The 27,898-nt window shown below is 43.0% G+C and overlaps 2 protein-coding genes across 8 annotated transcripts; one reads left to right on the top strand and one right to left on the bottom strand.

The window, feature by feature from the left end:
- Nucleotides 1-24: 24 nt before the first annotated feature.
- AKTIP (AKT interacting protein) lies at nt 25-20,330 on the bottom strand. 7 transcript variants are annotated; one of them, XM_081924109.1, is made up of 11 exons: nt 20,156-20,330; nt 12,766-12,883; nt 11,937-12,142; nt 8,907-8,971; nt 8,723-8,823; nt 5,819-5,907; nt 5,623-5,721; nt 4,802-4,909; nt 3,207-3,267; nt 1,947-2,108; nt 25-1,112 (listed from the first exon to the last, which is right to left on the bottom strand). In XM_081924109.1, exons 2-10 carry the CDS (start codon nt 12,805-12,807, stop codon nt 1,962-1,964), a joined length of 918 nt encoding a protein of 305 aa, XP_081780235.1. In that variant the 5' UTR covers nt 12,808-12,883; nt 20,156-20,330; the 3' UTR covers nt 25-1,112; nt 1,947-1,961. The 7 variants fall into 7 exon arrangements, with proteins under 7 accessions (XP_081780235.1, XP_081780234.1, XP_081780236.1 ...); XM_081924108.1 differs by having other exon boundaries at nt 25-1,109; XM_081924110.1 differs by lacking the exon at nt 20,156-20,330 and adding an exon at nt 19,870-20,022 and having other exon boundaries at nt 25-1,109.
- Nucleotides 20,063-27,898, top strand: LOC309377147 (uncharacterized protein). The gene is made up of 3 exons (XM_081924144.1): nt 20,063-20,104; nt 25,857-26,423; nt 27,600-27,898. Exon 2 carries the CDS (start codon nt 25,870-25,872, stop codon nt 26,254-26,256), a length of 387 nt encoding a protein of 128 aa, XP_081780270.1. The 5' UTR covers nt 20,063-20,104; nt 25,857-25,869; the 3' UTR covers nt 26,257-26,423; nt 27,600-27,898.

Below are 27,898 nucleotides of genomic sequence, written 5' to 3'. Positions count from 1 at the left end.
AAGGAACAAGAGTGACAAGATACATTTTACCATGATTGGTCTTTTATTTTAAGATGCCACTATTAACACATTAGTCATGTCAGTCTCCAATCTAGCTCTCCTTACAGATTTTATTAAATCAACAAATGTGCACAATGAAGAGCACAGATTTTTCTTCTAGTGGTAAAAAGCTCAATGCTCTACAGTCCTGACTAATGTGCAAATTAAGGCTGCCTCTAACATTACTTTGACACATCTTAAGGCCACTGGTATAAGATGCCTGCAAACCGCATGAAGAAAAGGGTTATACATATATTTTCTTGAAAATCCTTTGAGATTTGCTAGTTGTATCCATTTAACTTTTCTACTATATGATGCTTACAGGCAATTGGGTTGTAGGTCTAAAGATTGTTGAACAAGTTATGTTATAAGCAGCCTGTAGTGACAAAATCTATTTGGGGGAGGAAGGAAAATTAGATACACATCATACATGCCAATCTCAGCCTCACTGCCCCTAAAAGGGCTAGAAGGAATCAGAACCAACTATTTACAAATTCCATATCCTAATGTATTTACAATAGAAACCAATGCATTTAAAAGTTTTAAATATAGTATTTTACTCTGCTATATTAGTTTACATAAACACAGATTACCTCTGGAAAGTATTTTTCCCACCTGCTCTTTACATTTTAAAAAAACCTACCCCTGGAAGGAAAATTTTAAAAGCTTTTAAAAGTAACCCAATAAAGATCCTCAGATATTAGGCCCCTGAGGCTTTTGTTACCCACCAGGGTGGACTTCACTAACTGGAGTCCAGCCTTGTTAAGAGCGACTTCCAACCTGCAGTTAAAACATATGTAAAATACGAAGAGTCTGAGCAATCCCATTGAGCAGATTTACTTGAGTCATTGCTACCATTTAACTCTTTACTAATCCAAGTCAAGAAGGAAAGCTGTTGTTTGGCTCTCCATTACATTCCCTCTTCCTGCAGAAAGTGTTGAGTGCTTTGTCATTCACAGGAACTAAGTAGGTAGAGTCTTTTCCTCTTTGCTGAAAGGCTGAACCGAGCCAGGCTTCACCCATGACAGGCCAGACACCTGCATGCTTTTGCACTGTTGATCCTCTGCCTTCTTCTAGGAAGACGAAAGAGTGCCATTAAGATGAACTCAGTACTCTCAATTCAGCATGAATGGCATTGTTTTGCAAGGGCTGCTTCACATCAGCCATACTTGAAAAGAAACCCCACACACGCAACTGTACATGCACAATTCTGTTTCCTCATGCACCATGTTGCTGATTCTAAAAAAGATCTTGAGGGTGGGTTGGTTCAAAGGGGGCAGGGAGGGAGGGAGGCATACTTCGGCAAGAATCCCCATTCCCAGCATGTTGGCTTTGCCAGTATGTACAGGTCATGGGAATATGCCCAACCTGGCTGGCTTAGGTGAGTTCAGAATGTGTCTTCCTACAAAAGCAACAGGTAGGTAAGTCTCTAAAAAGAGAGACCCTTTCCCTCCTAGGCAAACCACACATCTTGGAGGGAGATGTTTGCAAGAGCATGTGATGAAAAATGTTAAGGCTTTGACTCAAAAGTAGCAGCATTCTGCAAACTTCCTTTGCTGCCACAGGAACAGCGGAGACTGAGCTCCACCTTCTCTCAAGTACATGTGAGCCACTTCTCTCAAGTACATGTGAGGAAGCAGCAGCAAACTGCTTCAATAGTTATTTCTCCCCCCCCCCCCCCGCTGTTTTGATGGTATGTTATTTTCATTGAATAGGGTTGGACATTGTCCAGGCCTATCATTGACCCTCCTTTGGGAGGAGCCTCAATCAGCTTCAGAGCAAGAAAAATGCTTTTAAATAAAGTAAGTAAAAATGTAGAAGTGCGACAAACTCCCTACAGATTTCACATATCAAAAAAATCCACATGCACCTCAAACACTGCCAGGAAGGGCAGTCTGGGCTCTTACCTGAACATGGTCTGATTATAATATGTGCATCCACCAGTCTGAATGGGTAAGTGAGTAGGGTCCAGCCTTTGAGGGTGGAAGCAGCTCTGCTGAAGGCTTTGGGAAATAAGACCTTCCCAGCCCCAGAGAGAATTCCAGAACTCTAAAGACATACATGTAACCCTAGCAATGATAAACATGAATGTTAATAACTTGACTGGTGGATGAGCCTATTTAAGAAGATGGGGTGGTGGCAGTATGGAGAGAAACTTTAGTCCAGATAAACTTCTGAATTCTAACCAGCAGAAGGGCTTCTAGGTGCAGAAGGTAGCAGAAAATGTGGTTTTTTAAAAAACCCAGCATAGTACCCTTAACCAGGGTTATTTTTCTAGAAAAAGAGGTGCCAGAAGTCACCATGAAAACCTCCCTTGTTCTCTTGAAATTGCGCCCACCTGAGGGGGGCTGGAACTGAGCTTTGGTGGGTTCTGACTGAAAAAAAGCCCTGCCTTTATCACAATAAACTTTGACATGCCAACTTGCTACTTTAAGGAGGATGTTTGTTTTTAAAAAGCTTGTTGATTTCTTCCTCCTTCAGTCACTTCTACCTTACCCTATGAGATTAGCCAGCTAAGTACTGATCCCAGGAGTTACGGGGCCCTTGAGCAAGAGGCTCCTCGAGACTCCTTCCTCACCACTTCTGTTGCCACTTGCCTCTCTAAATCACCACCATATCCAAGAGAGATGAAATAGTAAAGGCTTGTGGAGCTTACTGCACTCTTCCCCTAACCGCTTGCTCACACAGAAGGAGCATGTGAAAAAGCCAGCAACAGCAAAGAGAACCAATAGGATGAGAAGACTAGGAGCTGGCAGGGGGCCTCTTTGAGGAACATGGGTCTTGGCAGTCACCCAACAATGCCAACCACCAACAGTGAGCCAAGCCACCCTGAAGAAAGTCCTCTGGGCAAAGGAGGCATGTGGGAGGATTAAGCTCCTCCTGGAGGAAAACTCAAAACATGTCTAAAATGTTGCCACCCCCCAGCCTGCCAGCTAAACACAATTACCACTTCCCTCCCAAGTGCAGGATGTACTTTGTAGGGCCAGCACAACCGGATTTACAAGACACAACTATTTAGGACTACAATACTGCCAACATACGTCTGAGACGAGGTTTTATAGAAACATTTCATTTGCATAGAACTTTTATCGGTTGTGCTTCATAGCAAATCAATGTCTTGTTTTCAAATCCAACTACTTGGAGCAAGCTCAATCCCTCTTACGTACCTTCTGGGTCAACATCTTCTCTCTAGCTTCATCATGTATAGCTGGATTCCAGGGTGAAAAACTGTTAACACATAAGAACATAAGCCTGTAACTGGTCTCCAAAATTGAAATAAAATGTCTCCATAGTGTGACAGAAATTTGTTTTAAGAGACATGCAATAAGTCTGAAAGTAGTACAAATGAAAATGGCCACTTTTCCAAGTATATCTATGGGACACCACAAGTATTTGTGCTTACTTACACACTTTGAACAACAAAATTGGCAAAGTAATTATTCACTCTACAGTAGCTTTCCCAGCCTGCTGCCCTCTAGACATTTTGGACTACAACTCCCATACTTCCTGACCACTGACTATGCTGGCTGGGGATGATAGTAGTAGTATTCGTCTAACACCATCTAGGAGGGTACCAGGTTGAGGAATGCTGCTGTACAGATAATCTCAGTAAATTTACTTCAGCTACAAAATGTATTCTATTTATGCTAAGAGGATTAACTTAAAACAGTGTTTGAAGGTTGGGCTGCTGTGACGGTGAAATCATCCCAGCTGAAAGGTGAAGGGAAAGAGAACACACAATTTGCAAGCAAGCACAACAAAAGAGTCTGGAATGCATTGCAGGCCCAGCAGCATTGGAGCCAGTGGCAAGGTGAAAGCACATGCAGCCATACAACAGAAGAGGGCAACATGTTGGAATAAAATAAGGTCTTAATTTTATTGATTACAGACGTTGGGCGGTTTGATGTAGGCATTAGGTACGTCTCCCAAGATCAACCAGTCTGTCTGCTGGTTGATGGTAAAATGGTGTTGACTAAGGTTAAGGGTAATCCTGCAACGTGCATCGTATCCAGGCAACCTGCCAATATCACCAATGGACTATGGCCCATCCAATCTTGAGTGGAATATCGGGACATAAAACGACTCGCCGTGACGGCAGAGCAGGGGGACTCCCTACCCCCTGCTTACTTGGACTAAGGATCCAATCAAATGCCTCTTCCACCAAGACGTTGTGACAATTGCTATGAGGTAGGCAAAACTCGTAGACAGTCCCAATTGCTCTGCAATGAACATTCATCCCTGGCCCCAAATACATTGACCAAAGCAAAGTCCAGGAAGGGTATGCCTCCTAAAATTCAGGCAAATCTTACTCCCTGAAAAGGAGGGAGGGGGAATCCAGTGCCGACTACTACCTGGGCTCCGGCACAGTCAGCTTTATATGCCCAGGGAGTAGGTAGGAAGGAAAAAGTTCCCTCTTGGCTCTGCTCCCAAGCCCTACCCCCTCATAATGCCTGTGATTGGGAATTGGCGCAGCAAGAGGAGGTGGAAGTGCCTTTTCCTGCCATGCCAAAGCCAAGGCAGGATGGGGACATCCTGCCGGGGCCACAGCAGAGTTGCAACAGCCTCTCCCAGTGAGGCATGGCAGGAACAAGTATTTGTTGCTTACGTGTTGCAGAAGTGAACAGGAGCACATTAACTTTCATTTTTTTTGATGCACAAGTACCTTAAAAACTTTAGTTGCAGAGGTGTATTGATCTTAAGACTTTATGCTGTTCTGAGAATGCTGTTCTGAGAATTGTACAACTGTAGTACAATTTCCTACCTAATTGCATAGGGATCCTCTATTTTTGGTGGATCAAATAAGTGACTGCTGCATAATTTCACACTGTCAACCACCTTACTCTTGAAAAGTTGAATATCCTTGTCATATCTAAGAGAGAGACCAAGACAAAAAAGGAGACACATTAGATGAAATCAGAACAGTCTATCAATGCATGAAGAACAGAGATTTGTAATCTCCCTTTATCCACAGAGGACAACAGTGCCTTATTTTTACAGAAAGCTTTAATATCAAGAGTTGGACTAACCACAATGCCAAGGCCCAGACAAAATGCCATTTCCACCCAACTGGCATAATTAGGCTAAACTGTGAGCCTCCTATTCTGCAGCAAGCCTTCTCCAACCTGGTGCCCTCCAAATGTTTTGAACTATAACATTTATAATCTCCAGCTCTTATTTGTAGTCCAAGCTATCTGCAGGCACTAGGTTGAGGAAAGCTGCCACAGCCAATGCAAAATACAGAAAGGCCACATACCTACAACCTCCCAGCTATCAACTATCAGGAAAGCACAAAGCTCCTTGCCCAAATGCATGATGTTAGTTACAGGGCAGGACACATTACATCACAAGTGCGGAGGAAGAATAAATTGCCATGTACCCACACCACACTAAAACGTATCTTCCTATCCAGGTTGGCCCCTCACATGTGTGCCTAAATGTCAGAAGCCAATTCAAGGAACTTGCAGCTAAAAAACAATTCTGGAACTGATGCATATAGGAAAATCCATGACATTTGGTAATATGCATGTACTTGTGAGAAAACCTGGAGAAGTTCTAGAAAGTTCAACCCTGATAGTAACTCACAGCACAGCAGCCTCAGGATTCAAAGGAATGGTTGTGTCAATCTTGTAGAAGACCCTTCGAGCGTACATCAGTATTTGCCATATGTGATTATGGTTTCGCCTTTAGAAGAAGCACAAGAAAGCCACAGCAGCACCTTTAGTGAAGCACCCAGACATAACTTCTGTTCAATATTTGCATTCTAGAGCATCACACTAACCTCCACTTGGCAAATGCTCTTTTCACATCTAGTTCACCTGAGATGGGATCTACTAGCGGGTGGAAGATGGGCAGATCAAAAACCAAGCGCTGAAAGACAAAGGAGACTTTAAAACCAAGCTGATAACCAACCTTACAGATTAGCCGGTGGTCTATTAACCCCTTTGCATGCAGAACTAACCTTCTGCATTAAAAATGCCTCCCTCTTTGGTTAGTGGAGAGATTGTTATGTAGCTCAGCCAACTAACTAGTTACAAACCTAGAACAATATTCTATAACATTTTGATAACATGCAGCATGAAAGGGTGCCTATTCTTATATACCACCTTTCAAGGTAAAGCCTTCCCAAGGCAGCTTAAAAAGTATACCTGAAGGAGTATACCCCAATCGTTCGCTGAGGGGTTCCTCCAAGGGTCTTCTGCTGGTTCCCTCACTGCAAGAAGCAAGGTTACAGGGAACCAGGCAGAGGGCCTTCTCGGTGGTGGCCCTCCCTGTGGAACACCCTCCCTGCAGATGTCAGGGAAATAAACAACTATAGTGGTACCTTGGGTTATGACCTTAATTCGTTCCGGAGGTATGTTCTTAACCCGAAAACCGTTCTTAACCTGAGGTACCACTTTAGCTAACATGATTTCTGTTCTCATCCTGAGGTAAAGTTCTTAACCCGAGGTACTACTTCTGGGTTAGCGGAGTCTGTAACCCGAAGTGTTTGTAGTCCGAGTGTCTGTAACCCAAGGTACCACCATATCTGACTCAGAAGACATCTGAAGGCAGCCCTGTATCGGGAAGTTTTTAATGTTTGATATTTTCGTATGTTCTTATATATGATGTGAGCCACCCAGAGTGGCTGGGGAAATCCAGCCGAATGGGTGGGGTATGAATAATAAATTTATTTATTATTATTAAAAAGGGGGGGGGGGAGCTACATATACATAGCAGGGGAAATGTTGAGTAGAGCTGTAGCCAAGCACAATGCAGGAGATATTTCTACATGTAACTAAATTCTGCAGTGGTTCCACAACTGCTTTTGATGGCTTCAGCAAATGTGGTAGGTAGCTAGAGAAAAGACAGCTCTGGGCTGGCACTGTAATAATGAATTAAACGACATGGGTGAGCAGGGAGCAGAGGTGTACCTTCAGAGAATGCAAGCCCTCAAAAGGCACAATTCTCCATGAGCACACTGAATTCCAGGTAGCTAAAGAGCCTGCCTCAGCTGCACCTTCTCTCCCCCTCCCCAGTCCCCTGACAAAGCGATCAATCATCTGTCCTATGTGAATGAGCCTGTAATGCTTTACTAAACTAGTTTAATGTTTTGTGTTAAGGTATCACAAGAGGATTTGTATCCTGAAAGGTGGGATATAAAGGACTAAAATAAATGACTATTGCATTGCATTTCCTGGGAAACCAGAACTAATTCTAGTTTGTACATCACTTTTCAGCTACAATTTGTTCTCAATGCAGCTTACAATTATATCCATAGAAAGGGGCAATACAATTAGGAATTGGGGAGGCATGCAACTGCATGGTAGTTGGTCAAAAAACTTTATATTTTAATTTATTGTGGATACCATTTGGGGTCACTTACCTAATCTAAAAGCATTTGCAATAGGCTAAAATGTGCTGCTGGTGGATCATAGGGATGTGGATTGGCTTAGTGGAGGGGTGCGGGGAGCAAGTAACTGAGAATCAGGCTTCTTTTTATTCAGGGAAGCCCAGAACACTTAATTCATCTTCTTCATCATCATCATCAACTTTCAGAACACTTAATTACAGAACCAAGTGGTGGAAGAGCATAGAGCAACTCAGAAACAGACTGCAATAATTTTTTTTAATGCATTAATGCAGTGACACAGTTAAGAGACAAACTTTGTTGACCATGCACACTCCTAGTAGATACCATGTTAAATATTTAAATGCCTTTTAAATTTAAGCACTGTTAATTTCTCTTTAAAACTTAAAGTAGCCTCTACCGTTAGAAGCTTAGTGCCCACTGTGTTCTGCCAAAAGCTGCTCTGCCCATTGCCATAAAAACGTCCAAGCTTGGCTGACTCTCTTGCCTTTTGAGATCTGCCAGAGCCAACAGAGGTAACTGAAGTTGGTAAACAAGAACGTTCCACTGTTTGATCCAAGAAGTCTGATTTTAAAAGCAGATCTCCGAAAGCAAAAAAAACATAACTGTGCACAGCAGTTGTGGCCAGATCATTTAACTAAGAGAACAAAGCTATGGCAGGCAGATGTTTCTACAGATAACTAAATCTCATAGCTGAATCTGAAACAATCTCACTTGCTAGGAACAGAGACTTGCTACCACCAGAGAAGTACGAAATTGCCCTCTGCTGACAATAAATGGAAGCTTTAGAGTTGGCATCATATGAATAGCTAAGAGAATGGTTCAAATCTCTCCTGCCACAAATGCACTAGGTGGCCTTAGGCAAACTATTACAAGGTGAGTCCTTTAAAAGAGGCCTCATGGATACAGAGTACACATGTTCCACAGGGCCTCTTTTAAAAGACTCACCCTGCATATGTATTTTATCAGCCACCCCATTCTCCTTAAAAGATTTTAATACTGATTTTTAAATTGTAACCTTTCCTAAGACCTTATGGTGAAGTGAATGAAGAATAAAAAAACAAACAAGCCCTTAAATAATAATAGCTGTCATCAGCAATATGGAGATATACTGATCTACCTTAAAGGCTGCAATAATAACATATTTGAAGCACTCCTGAATGTTTTAAAAGAGCTTTATAAATGCAAAGTATTTATTATGTAAGCCAGAATTGCCAGTTCTGCCATGGTCTAGCTTGCTGAGCAAAGACCTGTCCTGGAAGAGAAACATCACATGCCCCACAGCCATCTAAGTAAGTCCACAAATGATGAACGTTTCAGCCTATTGATACTTACTGGGCAGTCACCATCTGGGTAGTTGTCAGGGATGTAGACTGTAAATTTAAACACACCATCCTGGTACAACCCATGCCTTATGAATATTACTCCAAACCACACTGCAAAAGAAAAAAAGAAGGATGGTGAGATGTAAAAAATAAATAGCTTTGCTATAGGAAGAAAAACCCAGATATATACTTACTTAATGCTGATTGGTAAGAAGGTTGCACATAGACACCTGGCAGCTTCTGCTTCACAACCAACGTGCTGTAAAGAAACATAATCCATCTAGTTAGATTTAAAGTGGCATACACAAACCCCTACTCAAAGGCTCTCAATTAGAGTACATAGTGAATTTCCCCACGATCTTTTTACTTAAACAGCTAAGGATGTTTCTTCCTCACTACCAAAATCGTTCAGAAGCCAGTCAGCCTACCTGCAACAGGAAGACACTGACTTGAAAGCCTCCCCCCTTCCACATGTGCACAGCCAAAGTGCACTCCAATTTATCTAGAGGAGTTGCCTGTGAATCTCAGGACTGGAGGTTTCCCCATTGCCCTGAACCGACAGGCAGTACAAAAGTCAAGGCTTTACAAGAAGGTTCTTTCTGACATCAGAGAAGCTGAATCAATGCCAGCCACACTCAACTCACTTGCAAGAGCAACAGAAATGCACTTTAAATATCAAACAGGCCTTTGCAAGCTTGTAATAAACCAAAACAGCCAGCCAGCTATTTTACTGGCTTTAGGGACTCACTTGGACAGAGTAAAAGGCACATAAATGGGAGCAGGCATCAAGACAGAAGCCAGCAATGAGCACAAACCATAAATGCAAGTGTGGGAAGGGGGCAGGGCTATGGTTTCCGAAGGCAGGCAATACAGCAACCTTGATGAAGCTAAGCAGGTCTGAATCTGGTCAGCGTCTGAAAGGGAGACTGGGAATTCCCATATATGCCACATGGAGTTCTATGATAGAATGAAGGCAGGATATAAATGCAACAAAGCAAACATACTCCATAAGGCTAAAGTCAATCTCTCTTTCCATCACTCAGATACACAAAGAAGCTTCCTAGTGGATGAGGCTTTTGATGTAACTGATGCATTTGGGAAGGGGTATATTGGACAATTTAACTTCTGTCCCTGCAGATTTTATTTGTAAATGAAGTACCGGTATATTTGTTTCAATCTTGTTTGATTTTGGTTTAGACTATGTATGTCACTACCCTGTGACCTTCAGGTAAAGGGTAGATACATAAAACTGCTTTCTAGTCCTGCCTGCAGCACATTGAATGAAGCTATAGGAACAGCAAGAACGGATGCGTCAGATAAGTAAAACAGAAGCTTGTTCCTTTGTGCTCTCCTTGGCTGCTGCAGACAAAGTTCACACATATTTGGAGGATGACTTTTGATCATTTTCCCCCACAGTTTCTGGTATACATTACATAACATGACCAGATTACAGTCCTAAGGGAAGAGATCCAAGGCTTCACTTCTGCTGAAAGACAACTGCGAAAACAAGAGAGTTGTGTTCCCAACACCACAGCATTAATGAATGGAATTTTACCCAGCCATCCTATGACAGCAAAGCAATGGCCATGGCGGCATTTTGCCAAGTGTGTCTCAAATAAGCTTTCATCAACAAGCTTTTCAGTAGCTGAAGCATGCAAGCCCGTTTACTTGAACAAAGCCTGCCCACAGAACAATAATGAGCCCCGTCACCAGCTGTGCCCCCAGCAAAGCCTGAATCACAGAAAATGATTTAAACTCTGCAAGCTCATAACACTCATTTTCTGTTCCTGGTTCAGTTTCTACAGCCGCATGAGGAAAGCACTCTCGTTTACTAAGCTGGTTTGTCTCCCCTTCTAAAGGCAAGCTCACAACTATAGCCACTAGACTTGGTGATTTTTGCAAAGGCGATCCACATGGGAGCCGTACAACTTATGAAAGGGCTCCACACATTCAGGTGTAAGCCAGCAAGGCAGAAGGCAGCCTTAATCCAACTTGCCCTTTTGCTATGTCCCAGCTTACAACAGACATCTTTACAAGAGCAAAAGCTACTACAAGATAACAAGAGTTCACACACAGTGGAAGAGAGAATCACACAGATCCACTCTTATTCATATAGTGCTGTCCCTCTCATGTATTGAAATACACTGCTATTAACTCCATCTCTTTTTCAACAATTTTGCTAATGAACTACCAGTTATGATGTGCAGCTGGGCCAGATAAAAGGAGACTTTGGTGACATAATAATTATATGTGAGTGCTTTGCACATAGCAACGCATTGTTCTCCACTGAGAGGCCCCTGTAGTGAGTGCCTGGGCCTCTACTGCCAGGGGCAAGTTTTGCACCCCCTTGAACTGTCCCCTACTTCGTGGCCTGTTGACTTAGTCCCATAGAACTGAATGAGTTCTATGAGTAAATCCTATGTGGCATAGTGTCACCCCTCCATTTGCCTAGTCCCACTCCATATCCCTTGGGCACAATGCAGTGTGAAAAAGACTGGAATGGACCTAATGACTTTTTTAAAGCAACTTGCTCTAATAAAGACAGCAGGACAAATGGTTCCCCAAACCTTAAAGAATGGAAGGGAATTTGCATTCTATTAAGCCAGCACATTTGGTTACTTTGTGACGATAGACTGCTCTGCCTACTTTCTTTTAGCAAATGTTTTGTGCCACTGGGGAAGTGGTAATTCTGTATTGATTTGTTTTGGATGTTTTATGTGATGCCAATAAAAGGTTTGATGACGATGATTTGGTTACTTTGCTTCAGGCGCTCCTTCTATTTACACAAGCTTTTTCTGACCTATAGCTCAACCTTTGGCTATTGTGTATCACTACCGATACTAAGTATGTTTACACTGCTTTATACTTTCACCACCTAGATACATTGTTTAATGTGCAGTATATTGAGTCTATAAATAACTAGCCTCAAAAGATACTACATATTAACAATTGGCCAATTGCAGCTCTCCACACTTTCAAGGAGCATTTGAAAACAAATGTCACATAATTCCAGCTGCTCAAAGAATCCCTCTTCAGCTCCTGCACAGAAGATCAACCCTCAGGAAACTGCCTCACTTCACTTGCCACCAAAGTGAATGCAGCATGCAAAACCAGCTAACACATTGTTTATTTTAAACATTGCTTTTTGGCCTCAACAGACTATTATAATGAAAAATAAGCATTGATAAGGAATTTCTGAACCGAAAACACACACAAAAACGTACAATTCTGCCAGGAGAGAGTATTCTAGGTAGAAAGGTCCATAGGAGGCATGTGTCCCATTTGTAGACTGCGCTGAAAGGGCGGGTGAAGCAGGCTTGGTCATTGGCACAGCATTTTTGGGAATCGAAGGCAGCTGCTTTTTTTGAGTGGTGCGTGGAGGACTGTTCTTCAGCTCACCAACCAGAGCCTTTTCTTCTGTTTCAGATCTCTGTTAGAAAATGTAAAACATGGGGCGGGGGGGGGGGTAATTGTTCCAGTTGTATCCAATGGTCAGCACTCCAATTCATATTCACTAACACTCCAGTTTGGGTACTGAACAGAGGACTTAAAAGATATCCTGGCAGTCCAAACAGTTATGATATATCCAATTGCTTAATTGAATTTGGCAATTATATAAAATTGGCTACTGTCAACTCTGGAACTGGCTGAGATCTGGCCACAAGTTAGGAAACACACCCAAGTATGCTTTTAAAATGGTCCACATATATATTTGCCTCACCAGATGATCTGTTTAAACTACTACCCAAAATCTCTTGTGAGCAATCCCCACTTTTGAAGAAAATGTAATCAGAAAGGTCACCCTGAGAAGGCCTGTGATTATAGTTTAACTGAACATTATGCTGAGCTTTCTTGATTTCAAGTTTCCTTTCTAGTGGATCCCATGATAGTAATTTTTTAATCCACATCAGGTTTCCGATTAGCATATATTATTTAAAGATCCTTTGGATACTCTTCTAGAATATAATAAAACCCAAGGGGGAGGGGAGAGCATCATATAGCACACATTTCATCAACTCAAAATGGCCTGCCTTGCTGTCAGCCACATCCCACCTTGCGTGTAGAACTTGTAGACATGCTCCAGAAAGGGTTCATAACGTGTATTCCGAGTAGAGGGTGGTAAATCTGCTATGCCACCCAGATAGCCAGCTTTCTGGGATTAGCTTCTGCCCTAGAAACAAAAAAAGTGAAGTTACCAAATCAGTGTCCTGTTGGTCATATTGTGATTCCACCCAAATATTAAGAGACACCCCAAACATGTTATACAACCTAAACCACTTGTCAATAGTCTCTACATACCCTCCCAATTCTCTTTCAAGATTGCAGCACGGTTTCATGGCCACTGAACAGGTTGTTTTACCTGTGATATTTTACTGGAGCTGAGCGAGAGGACTAGCACGGTATCTATCTTTGTGAAGCACACGAGAATATTTTGTTAAAAACGAGTAGGACCTAATCAGGTAACCTCACCTTTGTTTTCACAGACACCACCAAGTATGCAACGGCCCTTCCCAAGCTATCCAGATAAAACCCGTATAACCAAGGGCTTTTTAGCTGCTATCGTGAGTCAAACCATCAGCAAAGCTCTGGCAGAGAAATGAACTTTTAGTTGTTGTTGTTGTTGTTGTGTGTGCAATTTCAGCATTCAAGTTATACAATTTTGCTCAGGGTCACCCACATAGTTCGATTCTCAGATATATGAAGAATGAATTTATTGCACTCAGCTGGGCTTCCACAAGGCAGCACAGGGCGTTACCTTAGGAAGCACATATTTCCAAACCATTGTTTGGCAAGATGACAAAAATGCAGGGGCGGAGCACTTGCAAGGGAAAATCAGAAGCCACAGGAACAGGGGGTGCAGCCTGCCCCCCCCTACTTATTTCTGATTTAAGAACATGGAAGGAGGGAGAGAGGGAGTCAAATGATGTGCAGCAGTCTGGAAAAGCAACACTGGCAGATCAGATATAGCAGGTGGGGAAGAGTTAAAGACCACCCCCCTCTCACAAATGCCCCACATCGCATTATGGTGTGGACTCAGGAACCTCGTGTTTTAACTGCAACAGGTAGTCGCACCCTCAGGAAAACAGGCAGTAGAGGCCAAGTAGCATTTTTGTTGTCAGTGGGAACAAGTCATGTATCATTGCATGAAACTTCTCCCTTAAGAGATTATCAAAGTAATCCACTACAGTATACTATGACTCACTGCAACTCGGGCTTCAAAGGAACAGTAAAAGACACAAATGTCACCTTATTGTACATCTCTTTCTAGTCCCATCTAACAGACCCATGGTTACTTGAAGGGTTTTAGGACAAATTCATTGCACTCATTAGAAAGTGAGAATGGTGTAGATGTTACCACTCTTCTAACTTCCTGAATAGTTAGCATTAGGAAAATGAGATTTCAGCATCTGAATATAGCATGTCCTGCCACTGCTGCATGCTACTCTTCTAGTAATCTTCTGTATCTTTAATTAAGAAGTATACTTAGAAGATAAACCTATTACATCAGCACTTGGAGTTAACATTTCCTGGGTCACAGAGCTCACAGAGCGGATGAGGCCTCACATACATGAGCCAATCTTGCTGGAACTGAGTATTCTTTATGCTGTTTGAGCAAATTGGTACACTGTACTTATTGCTGTTGATACACACCCCATGCTGAACTAAAGTTTTGTGTTGATCAACCATTAACGTCATGCTTTCAAGACAGTCACCAAACAACAATGGCAATTTCAGATACCCCCTTCTTAAAATATTTGCTATCACTTTAGAATATCCCAGCTGATATGCAAATGCCTTTGTATCCCATGAAGCCTTTACTATGGAAAAAAAACTATATTCTTACCACAACAGTTCATACATCTCTAATGAAAGCTCCAATATAATTTTGACTTGATCAGCTAATAGGTGTGGAACCCAGTTTCCCCATTTCCCAGGGGAAGCAGCAGCCAGAGCACAGTGCTAATCCTAATCTATATATCAACACCAAGGTGAATTGTTAAAAATGTATATGCTAAGTTATTCATAACTGATGAGGCATATATACATGTCAACCTAAAGCTGATCTCTAAACTGAATACAGTATGCATCTACCAGATACATTACAGAAGGTATTTGTATGCAAATGCAGAAGAACCAATCTGATCACTTCTCAACAAAATCTTTTGTTTTATAGCCCACTTTTTAAAGGAAATCTTCTACAAAAGCAGCTTGCATCAGGTTTAAAATATACATCCAAACCATAAAAAGCTACTCAAAATGCACAACCAAACATTAATAACAGAATCATTGTGAGTAAAAGGACCACAATAAAATTATCCACATTCCAATAAGCAGGTATTCTCCGATACAATGTTTAAAGCTTGGAAAGTTACACAGGATGCGGTCTCTAGCCTCTTCAGGAACTGAATTCCATAAGTTTAGGACCACCATTGAAAAGGTCCAGTTCAGAGTTTCTGCCAGCCTGTTTGCCTTCACTAGCAGACACTGAGTGTATATCTCAACATATGAGCAGCAATGCAGGGGTGTAGGCAGTCCTTCAAGTAACCCAGCCTCAGTTCATGGAGGGCTTTAAAGGTCATAACCAGGACTTTGGACTGGGCCCAGAAATACACTGGCAACCAGTGGAACAGATACAAAAATCAGTGTCACATGTTCTGGCCACCTGTCACCCACCAAAAACTAGGCAGTCATATCTGGTACTAGCTGAAGTTTCCAAACTTGAAAGGCGGCCCCACAAAAAGCATGTTAAAGCCATCCAATCTGCATTTAACAAGGGCAGGGAAAATGGAGGTGAGATCATATAAACAAATTTCTTACACACCTTGTCATGCAAGAGCATTCAACACTACAGGATCTTAAGCAGAGTAGAAATGATGACCACTCCCATACCCTGGATGCTTCCGAAATGGCTAAGAGACCATGTGCTTTTACATTTTGTAGCCTCATTAGTGCACCCAATCTTATCATTTTGATGCTAAACCTAGTAAGCTAATTAGCTAAATAATATCTCCCTCCCCAAAGGGACAATAGATTGTTTCAATAGGTTTCCATCACTACATCCTGTTTTATGTGGCTTTATTCAACCACAAAGGCTCTGTGGTTTACAAGATGACCTTAACTACTTCTCCCTTTCTCAAAGCATTAGAACTCATAGCCATCAAGTGAAACTGAATGTTCAGGCCAGATAAAATAAACTATGCACGGTGTGAAGAAGTACTAACTGTGAAACTCATTCCCACAGGAGGCAATGGCAGCCACCAACTTGCATGGTTTTAAAAGAGGATTTGGCAAATTTATAGAGGATAAGGCTATCAATGGCTACTAGCCATGATAGCTTTGCTCAACCTTCTCATGTCAGAGACAGTGTGCCTCTGAATATCAGTTGCTGGGAATCACAGGTGGGCAGAGAGCTGCTCCACTCAGGTCCTGCTTGCGGGTTGCCCATAGGCATCAGGTTGGCCACTGTGAGAACAGGATGCTGGTCTAAATGGGCTGTTGACCTGATCCAGCAAGCTCTTCTTAACTACCATCAATCCCAGTCAGCACCATTCCCACTTAACACAAGTTAGCCAAGAGTATAGCTAACTTCGCATTTCTGCAAAAAGAAGGAACACAGCTTAGGGAAATGATTTTGAGCTCAGAGTTGGCAATCCTCTGCTAGACCTGTTATAAAACAGAAAAGTCTATACAGTAACCTGACTTTAGCATCCAGTGCTTTTTCTCAATCCTGGAATAAAGTATACAATACTTCCAAGGGAATCTCAACAAGCCCCAGATATATATGCTGCTCTCAAGCTACTGTCTCATGTTATATAATATGCAACAAGTTAAACTCAGTAATATAGTCAAAGGAGGTTGACAAGCTCTTGAACACCAGCACTCAACAACTTCCACTTTTATTTCAAGTGTCCTCTTATAGATTGCAGCCCTTAACTCACTCTTTTATGTTCTTAAGCCTCAATGATTTTGAGGGAAGTTACAAGAACCCAGTTAGGTTCAAGGATGGAGCAGACTTAGAATAAAAAAAATGGGGGGGAGGAATTCTCACAACCAATACTTACCAAGAATTTCACAAAACAATCTGTTTTGAAATTTCTATACAGGGTTTAAATCACTACTAACCCCTCAAGAGGCAGAAATTGTTTTGTTTCTGCCACTGGGTGATTAAAACAATACCAAATGAATATCCAGCTGTATCCTCCTCCTTAGGTCTATTAATTATCCAACATGTTATCATAGATCTGCGCGCACACACACACACACACCCAATACAGCTATAATTCATATAATTCATGCCATATATGAACTACAACTAAAGGAACACCGTATGTGTGCTTCCCATGGCACTAGCTTAAGGTTTTAATGCTAAATGTGAGTGTGTGAAGCAGTTCCTGAACAAATAAATATGGTTACCCAAAAGCACATATACTAACATACTCTTTCCCTGCATGGACCACACAGCAAATTAACTGTGCACGTGCTTTAAACAGACGTCTGAAGGGCAAACTCTAGCTAAGGGCACTGTATGTTTCACAGGAGAAGGAAGGGGGACTAACAAGCACACCCAACCATGAAACACCTTGGATTCTGAACAATGCAGTCAGTATTTGCTGTTGTACATTCTCTCTTCATTTCAGAGGGACTTGAGCAGGGCTCATAATAGATCCCAAAAAAATGAATAGCAGATTCTCCAGTGTTTTCCCCTCTCTGTCCTGTATTCATGATCCACTTCTTTGTACATTTTAGCAAGTTTTATTCATGACCCCCACTATGGCTCTCCTTTCCTTTCCTCTGAGTTTATATATACTCTTCACAAGCCATCTTCAAAGAGGCATGAGCTCACCTTATGAGCATGCAACATAAAAATAGGCTAGTTGAGAAATAGCAACAGGTTAAACTCGTCTGCCAGGTCCATTAAAATGCTGTCACACCTCCCCACCCCAGTGCCTCTTAATAATCTCCTATAGCAACCCTTCTTATATGTCAGATTCTGGACACCTATATTTGCCCACCTAACTGATTTAGTTGCAATACGCAAGGGTATGCACCAAGGCAGATGAACTCCCTAGTGATGGAGAGGAGCTGAAATAGGTCAGATGAAATGGTGCTGCATTAACATTTAGTTCAACCATTTCACAGGCAGAGAAACCCCAGAGAGCTGAGGGGAGAAAACGAGAAGAGTTCAAAATAAGCAAAAAAAACGGTGGGGTGAGAAAACTTGCATACATCTTTGAGAGCAGGCTTAGTGGTAGGGATCTCTTTATTTCAACCAAGACTGTGTCACCAATATACTCAACTGACTTAATTTACTTACTGATTGGGTGGCTGGAACAAACCAGAGGTCTACCTCATCCAGCACAGCAGCCAGCCAGGTGCTTATGTGAAGCCCACACAGGTGCACCCTTGATCAGCAAGGAAACACCACAACCTCCCAAGAGGCATTCACAGAGAATTAGCACAGTACTCTTAGGAACAAAAGCTCCTTGTGTAAAAGTCACAGAACGGGTGGCAGATACAAAGCAGCACAGAATTTGAAGCTCAAATCTATCTTCACTCACCAGTGAGGTTCTCCAACATAGGCCACATAAATCCAACAACCTAAGTTCCTAACCCAGCTAACTTCCTAGCTACCTTTTCTTCAACATGTTGTCTCTCCATCATTTGGAGAGCATTCCTGTACCCAGTCATAGCCTTTCTCCCTACTAACCCCTAAACCAGAAATGAACTCTCCATTTCTCCCTTATGAGGTGACTCTCCTCACCCTCCAGAAATAACCATTCCCCAGCAATGTTGTTTACACACAACCCCTTTACCTCCAATTCCTTCTCCACCTAAGCCTCACTGGCTGGCAGAAGCAGAGCTTCACATCCCCAGAGGGAGACACTACTATACTTTGCTCAGACCCCTTCTACTCATGAGTCACTCACCCCATTAAACTTCCCATAAATGCAACACCTTTTGGACCAAAACTCCTCTTGCACCTCTTACCCCACCCCTCCACCTCCATCACCCAGATGATGGATACCTGCTCTTTTGGCTTGCGAGGAAATCCACTGGTCCATCAAGTGCCCTTCACCAACATCTTTTCCAATTCCACAAAAGAGGCACCATTCAGGTACATTTGGCTTCAAACGACTAGCCTCTTCTCACCTTCTTTCCCTTGCTCTGAATATGTCACCTTTTGTTTTGTGCCAACCTCTCATGTCTATAAGCTTTCTTTTTTGGGGGGGGGGAGAAGAGATGTAGAAGGTTTCACCAAGAGAAGCAGTAACAAGAGGTAAAATTAAAAAGTATTGCATCTAAGTTAATCTTCTCTCATTGAGATATAACAAAAAAATTCACCTTGTACTCTAGCATACCACTTTTAAAAGGCAGGCTTGCCACTGAGAGCCAGGATCTTGACAAGCAAACACTTACTCACCTGCTTACCTTTCTTCTATTGTGTTAATTTTAATCAGGCCAAGGAAGCTTCACCTGCTGAGCCACTTGTCAAAATGACCAGCCAAGGCTGGTACCCTGAATGGCCCTGCACCTGTGTACCAGCAGTATGGCAACCAAGTCCTCAACAAATGAAGCTTCCCCTGCCCCCCTCACAGGGAGAGAGAGAGAGAGATGAAAAAGAGCATCACCCACTTTTTAAGAAAAGTGGCTTTGCTCCTGCGAGCCACCAGCATGTCAAGCAGAAGTTCAGCAGGTGAAGTTTTATTTTTTTAGTTACTCCTTTGCCAGGAAAGGATGGGAGGAAGAGACTTTGAACTTCTGCTTGTTAAGCTGCTAGCTCAAAAAACACAGGAAAGGAAGGGATAACACGGGCGCCTTTGCATATGTGCCTTCCAGCTAGCAGAAGTTCAGCAGGTGAACGTCCGTCCCCCGCCACACCTAATTTCCAATCCCCTCGCTGGCAATATGGGGGGATGGAGGGGGAAGGCTCTACCTGCTGGACTTCGGCTTGTCAAGGTGTTGCTGGCTCAAAGTGCAGGCGCCAGGCCAGGTGAACCGGGAGGCACCACGGAACCATTTCCCTCCTCCAAGGCAACAGCCCTGCCAGGTGAGACCCGTCATACCTGCCTCGGGAGCCCCAGAACCTCTTGGGCACCCACCTTCTTTCCCCTCCATCCCCACCCCCGTTCGCCGTCCCCTCCCCACTCGGCAGACCTTCAGCTTCGAAGGCGGAAACCTCCCGCGCCCGCCACCGCCCTCGAGCGCAGGCCGGGCTGTCAGCTCGAACAAACGCGTTCCTGAGGGAGGGGAAGGAGGACGGGCGGGGGGAGAGAAATCTGGTCCTCCTCAGCCACCGTCGCAAAGGCCGCACCGGGGAGCGCACATGCGCACTCCTCGCCCTCGCGCCCATCCTTCCACCGACTTCACGGCGGGCGGGCCGCGACTCCAGGTAACGCAAGAACACCCCGCCACGCGCACCCCCTGCCTTCCGCCAGCTCACCGAGATCGGCTCGCCTGCCCCAGCCGCTGCTCCTCCTCCCAGCTTGCACCCATCGGGGCTAGGTACTCATCCTTTTGGCCGCGGATTTCCGGCGGAGGTTGGGCACTCTCATTGGTCCGCACGCGGGCCAATCAGAGGACAAGCCCCTCCCCGCCATCCTTTTGTGACTACCATAGTAACGCCTCGACGCCCCCTTGTGAAGCGAAGAGGGAAACGTGAAGCCGCCTTGGCCTGTTGTTAAGAGGCGGGGCCCGGCGACGCCCAGTGCGTGGATCCGGATTGGATAGCGGACCTGTCCACCTCGAAGGGAAGCGGGCGGCAAAGAGAGGTGGGAGCGTTCAGAAATGACGGTCTGGACAGCCAATTTCTGGATTGGCGGGTGCGGATTGGTTGGCGGGTGCGGGAGCTACCAATGGACAAATGCGCGACGGGAGGAGAAAGGCACTCATTGGTGACTCAGGAGAGGGTGGGACTAGGGAGCCGTGAGGCGGGGCCTGAAGTGTAGCCAAAGGGCTTGGTTCTCCTTCGCTATTCTGTTTTTCAGTACAGATTCAAGCGAATGAAAACAGCTAATCGGTTGTTATGAGCAGTAGCAGTTATTAATAACAATAGTAGCATTAAACATTAATATTTGTAATTAACTGTTGCTGATTATATTGCTTGGTGCCTCATTACTTTTAATTAAACTATTAACAATATTTGTCTGTTGTATTTTATTGCTTTTGATTAAGTAAATAAAGAAGTAACATTGCTTATTGTATTCTACTGTTTTTAAATTAAATAATTAACACTGTTATAGTATATGTATTCTATTGTTTGTAGCTTGCTGGAAACTGATGGAAGGCCAGTATAAAAATCTTGGAAATAAAGCAAAAATGCAAGAACGCAAAGAGTACCATATTTATCCTTTCATTATTTTTAATTATTTGGTACCTGGACTCCTAAGGCAAACCTGTCAGCTAGCAGAGGAAGGAACTGAGGAAATTCCTTGTTCTTCTCCCTGTTCTGAACTCAGCCAAGTGCTCCACACCAAGCGTTCCCAAATTGTGGGCTATGGACCACATGTGGTCCACAAATTTCATGTAGGTGGACCACAAAAAGTCCACATTAAATATTTGTATTATTTTTAAATGTATTTTTATTGCTTTTATTTCTTATATTGTATTTTATTGTATTAGACATTGTACTCTGTATGCAAATTATAGTACAACAAAATACAATATAAGGAAAAAAAGGAGCAATAAAAATACAATCAAGAATCAACACAGCACACAGAGTGGCTGTGGCAACCCAATCAGATGGGCAGGGTATAAAAATATTATTATTACAACAAATGCTACAGGAGGCAGAAATGTAATTAAGTGGTCCATGGGGGAGTTTTGGGAAACCATTACTCTCAGGGTCCCACAGATTCCACAAGCCAGTCTCACTGATCTTGGATTTTTCTCCTGTTAAAATTGTTTTTATCTCCTGGCTTCAACCACCCTATATCATAAAATCTCATTTTACAGCGCTTTATTTAAAAATACCCAATAATGGATTATCCTCAGGTTGCTCACAAAAAATAATATATATATACTATCAAAAATAAAATATGAAACAATAAGAGCAGCATGCAGAATAAAACTTGTCCCATAAAATGGGTAAGTCCAGCTTATTACTATTTATTTTTAAAAGTTGTTTAAAAGCCGTTTGTGGATAAAAAAGTCTTCACCTGGCACTGTATGGCATAGCAGTTCAGGTGCTGGACTAGGCTGTGGAAAACCAAGATTCAGATTCCTACTCAGTCAAGAAACTTGCTGTCACAGTTTCTCAGCCTAGCCTACCTCACAGGACTGTTGTGAGGATAAAAAGGGGGAGGAAGAGCTATGTACGCCACCTTGAGCTCCTCGGAGGAAAAATGGTATATCAAGGTGAGCTGCTCAGAGGTGGTAGTTTCCAAGTGGTAGTTTCCTCTCCTTCACAACCACCTGGCCCATTCCATCTGATATTCTTGATATACAATGTCTAATAGTTCGTTACTAGCCCTAAACAAATAGTTGGCCCATGTGCTTGCTGTATAATACTGGAGCTTGGTATCAGGTTCCCACAAAAGTAGAAATAAGTATCCCACAAAATAAAAGTAACATATTTGTGTTTTGGGGCGAAAGGCATCAAGCACAGCAGGTCTTCACATTTCATCTGCTAAGTATACTGGAATTTGCATAGATTGTTCTCTTCAAGATGAAATAAGAAGGGCAAGGATAAAATCAGAAGAAATTGACAGTCCAGAACAAATAAGATTGTTGACAGCATCTTGGCAGTCAGTATGAATGTACAGCAGACCCAGCTGGTTACATCAATGGCACCACATGCATAACGAAAATTTTTAATAATGCCATCCAAGGAAGAAAGGAAGGATTTTATTGTTTCACTACAATACGTTTGCAATTTTATTTTCAAATACCATACATTTTCTACTCGCTTGTCGCCCCCATATGGACAAATGGATACCTAGCAAGGAAAATCTGGAATTGCAGAAAGTACTATTGTGACGCTCAAGAGATGGGGGAGATTTTCAAACATGAGGGTTAAATGTGTTTGGGTATAAAACATAACTAAACACTATAATACAGGTAGAAGCTGCAGAGATCTTAGGGCAGAGATAAAATTATAGATTTTATTTTGTTTATGCATTCAGCGCCACATTTATCACTTCATGCTTGGCACAAAGACTTTTGGATGTCACCTCTCAAAACAGCAATGTTTGCAATTTCACACATTACAGGGAGCAAAGCTGGGTATGCCACACAGTGTACACACAACAGGTTGCCACAGGCAGTCTTTTCTGGAGAGTGTAATTGTGTGATATATTTATTTATTTCTTCTATATACCACCTTCTTCAAGGAGCTCAAAGTGATGCATATAGTCCTCTATGTTCTCCTAACAACATCCCTGTGATGTAGGTTAGGCTGAGAAGCAGTGATTGGCCCATGTTTACTCTAGTAACCTTCATAGCTAAGTAGGGATTCATATCCTCATCTCCCAGGTCATACATAGTTCAGCACTCAAACCCTCACAGGTCTGTGCCACACTGACTTACAGGTCACGTTTTTGGCCATTTTGGGGTCTCAGTTTTGGCCATTTTCTGGCTTCCTGGCCCATGTATCACAATTGGCTCCTGACCAGTGGGTCAGGTCTCTAAAAAATGGGCAAGAACGTGACCTGTGAGGTAGGAGTGAAAGAAATGAGCCAAAACATGATATGTGAGTCAGGACTTCTTTTTTATTTTATTTTTAAAAAGCACAAAGTGACTTGCATATGAGGAGCCAAAAAAAAATAATAGTGAAAATGTGACCCACAGTTCAAGAGCCAAAATATGAACAAAAATACCTCCCATGAGAAAGCATGGTCTGTGGGTTCGGAATCCAAAAAATAAGCCAAAACATTCGGGGGTCAGAAGCCCCCCCCCCAAAAAAATGGGTGGGTCAGGTGTCAGAAATGAACTCTGGTTGAGCAGGGATTTGAAGTCTGGTCTCCCTGGTCCTAGTCCAAAACTCTAAGTACCAGTACACTATGCTAGATCCTTCCTTAGTCCCTTTCCTTCTACTCCTTGCTGGCACACTTCCAGCAATGTGGTCCTAACATGCAAATTATTTGGGAAGATAGCAACAAAGCATTGGCTGAGAGCTGTCACAATGGCAGTATACAGCTAGTGAGATGACATGATCCTACCATGGAGTCATAAAACTTTGGTGTGTTGACTATTCAAGAATCTGCACCCAAGCCAAAAGGAGCAGGGTAGGGGTGGGCAGACGTCTGATACCAAAAGAGCTGAGATCTAATTTAGACCTTAGTGGGTAAATTTCTTGAGTCTTTGAGTCTTTAGAGCTCATTTGTTATTCCCAAGGGATACTGGACATAGCATCAATAACTCAAAACAAATGAGGACATCTAAGTGCTTGAACTGCTTCCAGGAGACTATCATCTGCTGCCTTTGCTGTTTTAGGGCAAGAAGAAGGTACCAGATCTGCTTTCTGTTCCAGGGCTTGCTTTTAAGGTGTTTTAAGACAGCATCAACTTGAGGTGCTCCTATGAAGATTTAATTAGCTATGTCAATGGTGCCTCTACAGTCATGATTCAATTTAATAATTTGCTTTTAGCATTGTGGCATCAGTGTCTTACCCTATTCAGTGTCAGATAACCAGCATCATAAAACCAACATGCTTGGCTCTCATCAACCATTTTTGAGTTTATATATCAATCATTTAGGAACTTTCATCACTGTAACTAAGCCAAGTTTTATTGCCTGTGCAACTTTCTGAATGCTATATGGAAAAGCACATGAATCTGAGAGTTTTACCATTTTAAACTTACCAAATGTGTGGTCTTTTTTCTATGCTAGAGGAAGAGGACTTTGGAAGGAACTTAGAAGGGCGTATTTTAAAGGTCTAACAACCTATATTTAAACATTTTATTTTGCTGCATCTTTTGTGATTTTAAATCTGATCTTGAGTTCTCTCACCAAAGAGTATTTGCCCCATACCTGGATCTTGACATCCAGGAATTCTCCTTTTATGGCTACTTTATCCTTGCAACCAACATTCAGGTGCTTTGTACTTACTAAATGCGTAATGGGGTTCCCTAGAACGTGCAGGCTAGACATGACCCCCTAGACAGCAACACATGTGTCCACTGTTGATGCTGATAGACCACAGAACCCCCTTTGTGGGGTTGGGAACCCTGCTCTATTTCCAGGTGCTTAGGCAGGGTTACAAGCATAGGCCACATCTGCACCATACACCTGAAGTGCTAGGAAAACACTTTAAGCAGTCAAACAAATTATGGGAATTTTGTTGAGGATGCTGTGAGTTGGTTGGAGGCCCCCATTCCCTCACATAACTGCAATTCTTGTTAAATCATAGATATCTCCTAACAACTTTCAGTGTCCTTAACAAACTACAGCTCCTATAATTATTTTGGGGGAAGACATGGCTGCTTAAAGTGCTTTCAGTGTATGGTGTGAGTGTGGCAGTAAGGCACAGGTGCAAGGTGGCAACATTGTGCCCAACGGCTTCATGGAAAAGATGGGTGTAATGCAACTCAGTCTCTGTGGCTCATTTGTCATCTTGCAAATACAACAGACGCTGAGGTGGAATCTGAGAGGGGGAAGGAGAGAGGTGGCATCCTGTAGGTGTTCTAGGAGTTTGTTGTTGGGATAAAGGGCAGGGAGGGAAAAGTGGGAGGGAGATTGACAGAGCTGAGTATGGTGGAGCTGGAGCAGTGAAGGCTGTAGCAGCTGGTGCTCATAGGAACTGGTGTGGCAGAAGGCATGGAGGCCAATGGTAGGTGGAGCCTGAAAGTCAAAGACAGGCAGGGCCTACTAACTCTAGCTTTGTCCCAAACCTCCTCTCTGCTGAGTTTCACAAAGGAAACTCTGAGACTGAAAAGCAGGAAGCTGACAGCCAGGGGGCAACTGCCCTTGGGCTAGTTGTAAATAAGGAAGTAGGTAGGTGAGAACAAGTTGAACAGCCACCACTGAGTGAAGGTCATAGACAAGGATGTCTTGGCACATACAAGCAGGGAGATAAGGGAGGCCATGGCTACAGCAAGCTTTAAATATTATGATTCCATAGAAAGTGAAGCTAGCTCACCCCAGCAAAGTAGTCTGTCCTTATCCATTCAGATCTCCATCTGATGATCAATTTGGTTCCTTTGCAGTTCAGTGAAAAGGATGCTTGACTTTTCTGGAACCAAGTGGAACACACGAGGTGTGGAGCCAGTGATAGTCCATGACATCTTATCCAATGACATTCCGGATCTCAGGGACAGCAATAGTTTGGAGATTGCTGCTATGATGCACGGGACAAAGGACGATGAGGATCTGCTGAACAGTGCTTCTGAGCTGTGTCTAGAACAGAACATGGAACAGACAGATGTTCTGGTAAAGCTACATGTAGAAGAGTGGAAGGGCTATGACACACTAGCCAGCAATGAAGCAGAAGCATGTGGCACAACAGAGAAACCAACAGAGCAGGAAGTTAAGAAGAAAGAACCTGATGATACCTGTGTGGGTGATGAAGAAGAAAAGAGTCATTCTGGACCAGCAGGAGAAGACTGAGAGAGTGCTGCTTTCCATAAAGACAAAGCCTTCACTGAAGGAAGCATTGATCCAGGCTCTGACAAAGGAGATTTTGCACAGATGTGATGTTGCTCTGGCTCTTGTGGAGGAGCTGCTGACTAGGAATGGACAACTAACTTCCTTCAAAGCCTGGAAGTGCCAGGTTGGTTATTCAGCCACATATTCTCTTGCAGGGTAGAACCTGGGGTGATTCTTTGGCCCACTTAATATCTATGGCTGGATACACACCATACATTTAAAGCATGTGACTTTGCCCAAAGAATCCTGGGTACTGCAATTTGTTAAGGGAGCTGGGAATTCTTTGATTCTTTGGGGAAAATAGTGTGCTTTGAAATGTGTGGTGTGTACACAACTTCTGTTTCTTCTGCATTACATGGGCTCATACATTTCCCATATCCTCTCCTTTAATTGTCAAGTCTGAAAGTGTGTATCAGTTGTCTTTCACTGGTCCTGAATTTCTTCCATTTCACAGAACCTCTGGAAAGATTTCATATTTATTAAAAGTATTTTTCCAAAAAGGACACTCAAAGCAGCTGACTACAAAATGAAAACTCAAAAGCTTACTAAAAGTTAGGCTATTAATATTCTTGGGTTATTTTATTCATTTATTTAGTGGTATGCATATTGGAATACCAATGTGGCATACCAATACCACAGACGCGGGTGGCCACAGAGCCTAGGACTTGCCGATCAGAAGGTCAGCGGTTCGAATCCCCGTGGCGGGGCGAGCTCCCGTTGTTCAGTTCCTGCTCCTGCCAACCTAGCAATTTGAAAGCATATCAAAATGCAAGTAAACGGGAAGGTAAACGGTGTTTCTGTGTGCTGCTCTGGTTCACCAGAAGCGGCTTAGTCACGCTGGCCACATGACCTGGAAGCTGTACGCCGGCTCCCTTGGCCAGTAAAGCGAGATGAGTGCCGCAACCCCAGAGTCGGTCAAGACTGGACCTAATGGTCAGGGGTCCCTTTACCTTTTTATGCATATTGGCCTCCCATGAGCACAATTCTCTGGGCAGCTCCCAAAAAGGTCCATCAATTGGTCCATCTAGCTCAACATTGTCTACAATGACTGGCAGTGGCTCTCCAGGATTCCAGTCAGGGTGCTTTCCCACCCCTACCCGGAGTTGCTGGGGATTGACCCTGGGACCTTCTGCATGCAAAGCAGATGCTCTCTCACTAAGCAAGACCAATGCTTTACCAATGAAATACAGGCAGGCTCATTTGAGAAGATGCTGAAATGGAGCAATGGTTAAGACTTCTGGGATTCTGTGAGGTTGTGCTATTCTGTTGCTTCATGTGCACATTTCTTATTTTCACATCTCTAGGGTACTTCAGCATCCTTAATGTACCAAAGAAGAACTTACGTACAGCATGTCGAAGACAGAGATCCAAGGCTGAATCGCAAAGAGTCCCAAATACACTGGTTTCCTAAAATATTTCCAACCCAACCTTTTTGTCCAGTGTGCTTCATTCTTTCCAGTTTCATTTGCCTCTTCAGCTAAAAACTCTTCATGGAGAGACATCAAAGAACCACCCCAGTGGCATATTGGCAATGACTGAGATACTTCTCCCCACCCCCTCAACTCTAGATTAGAGGGAACATGAAATCATTAAACGTATTTCA

This window comes from Podarcis melisellensis (assembly GCF_964234715.1).
Source record: "Podarcis melisellensis genome assembly, chromosome: 8".
Lineage (NCBI taxonomy): Eukaryota > Metazoa > Chordata > Lepidosauria > Squamata > Lacertidae > Podarcis > Podarcis melisellensis.
Note: the sequence above shows the minus strand (reverse complement) of the source record. Positions and strands in the feature narration are given on the sequence as shown.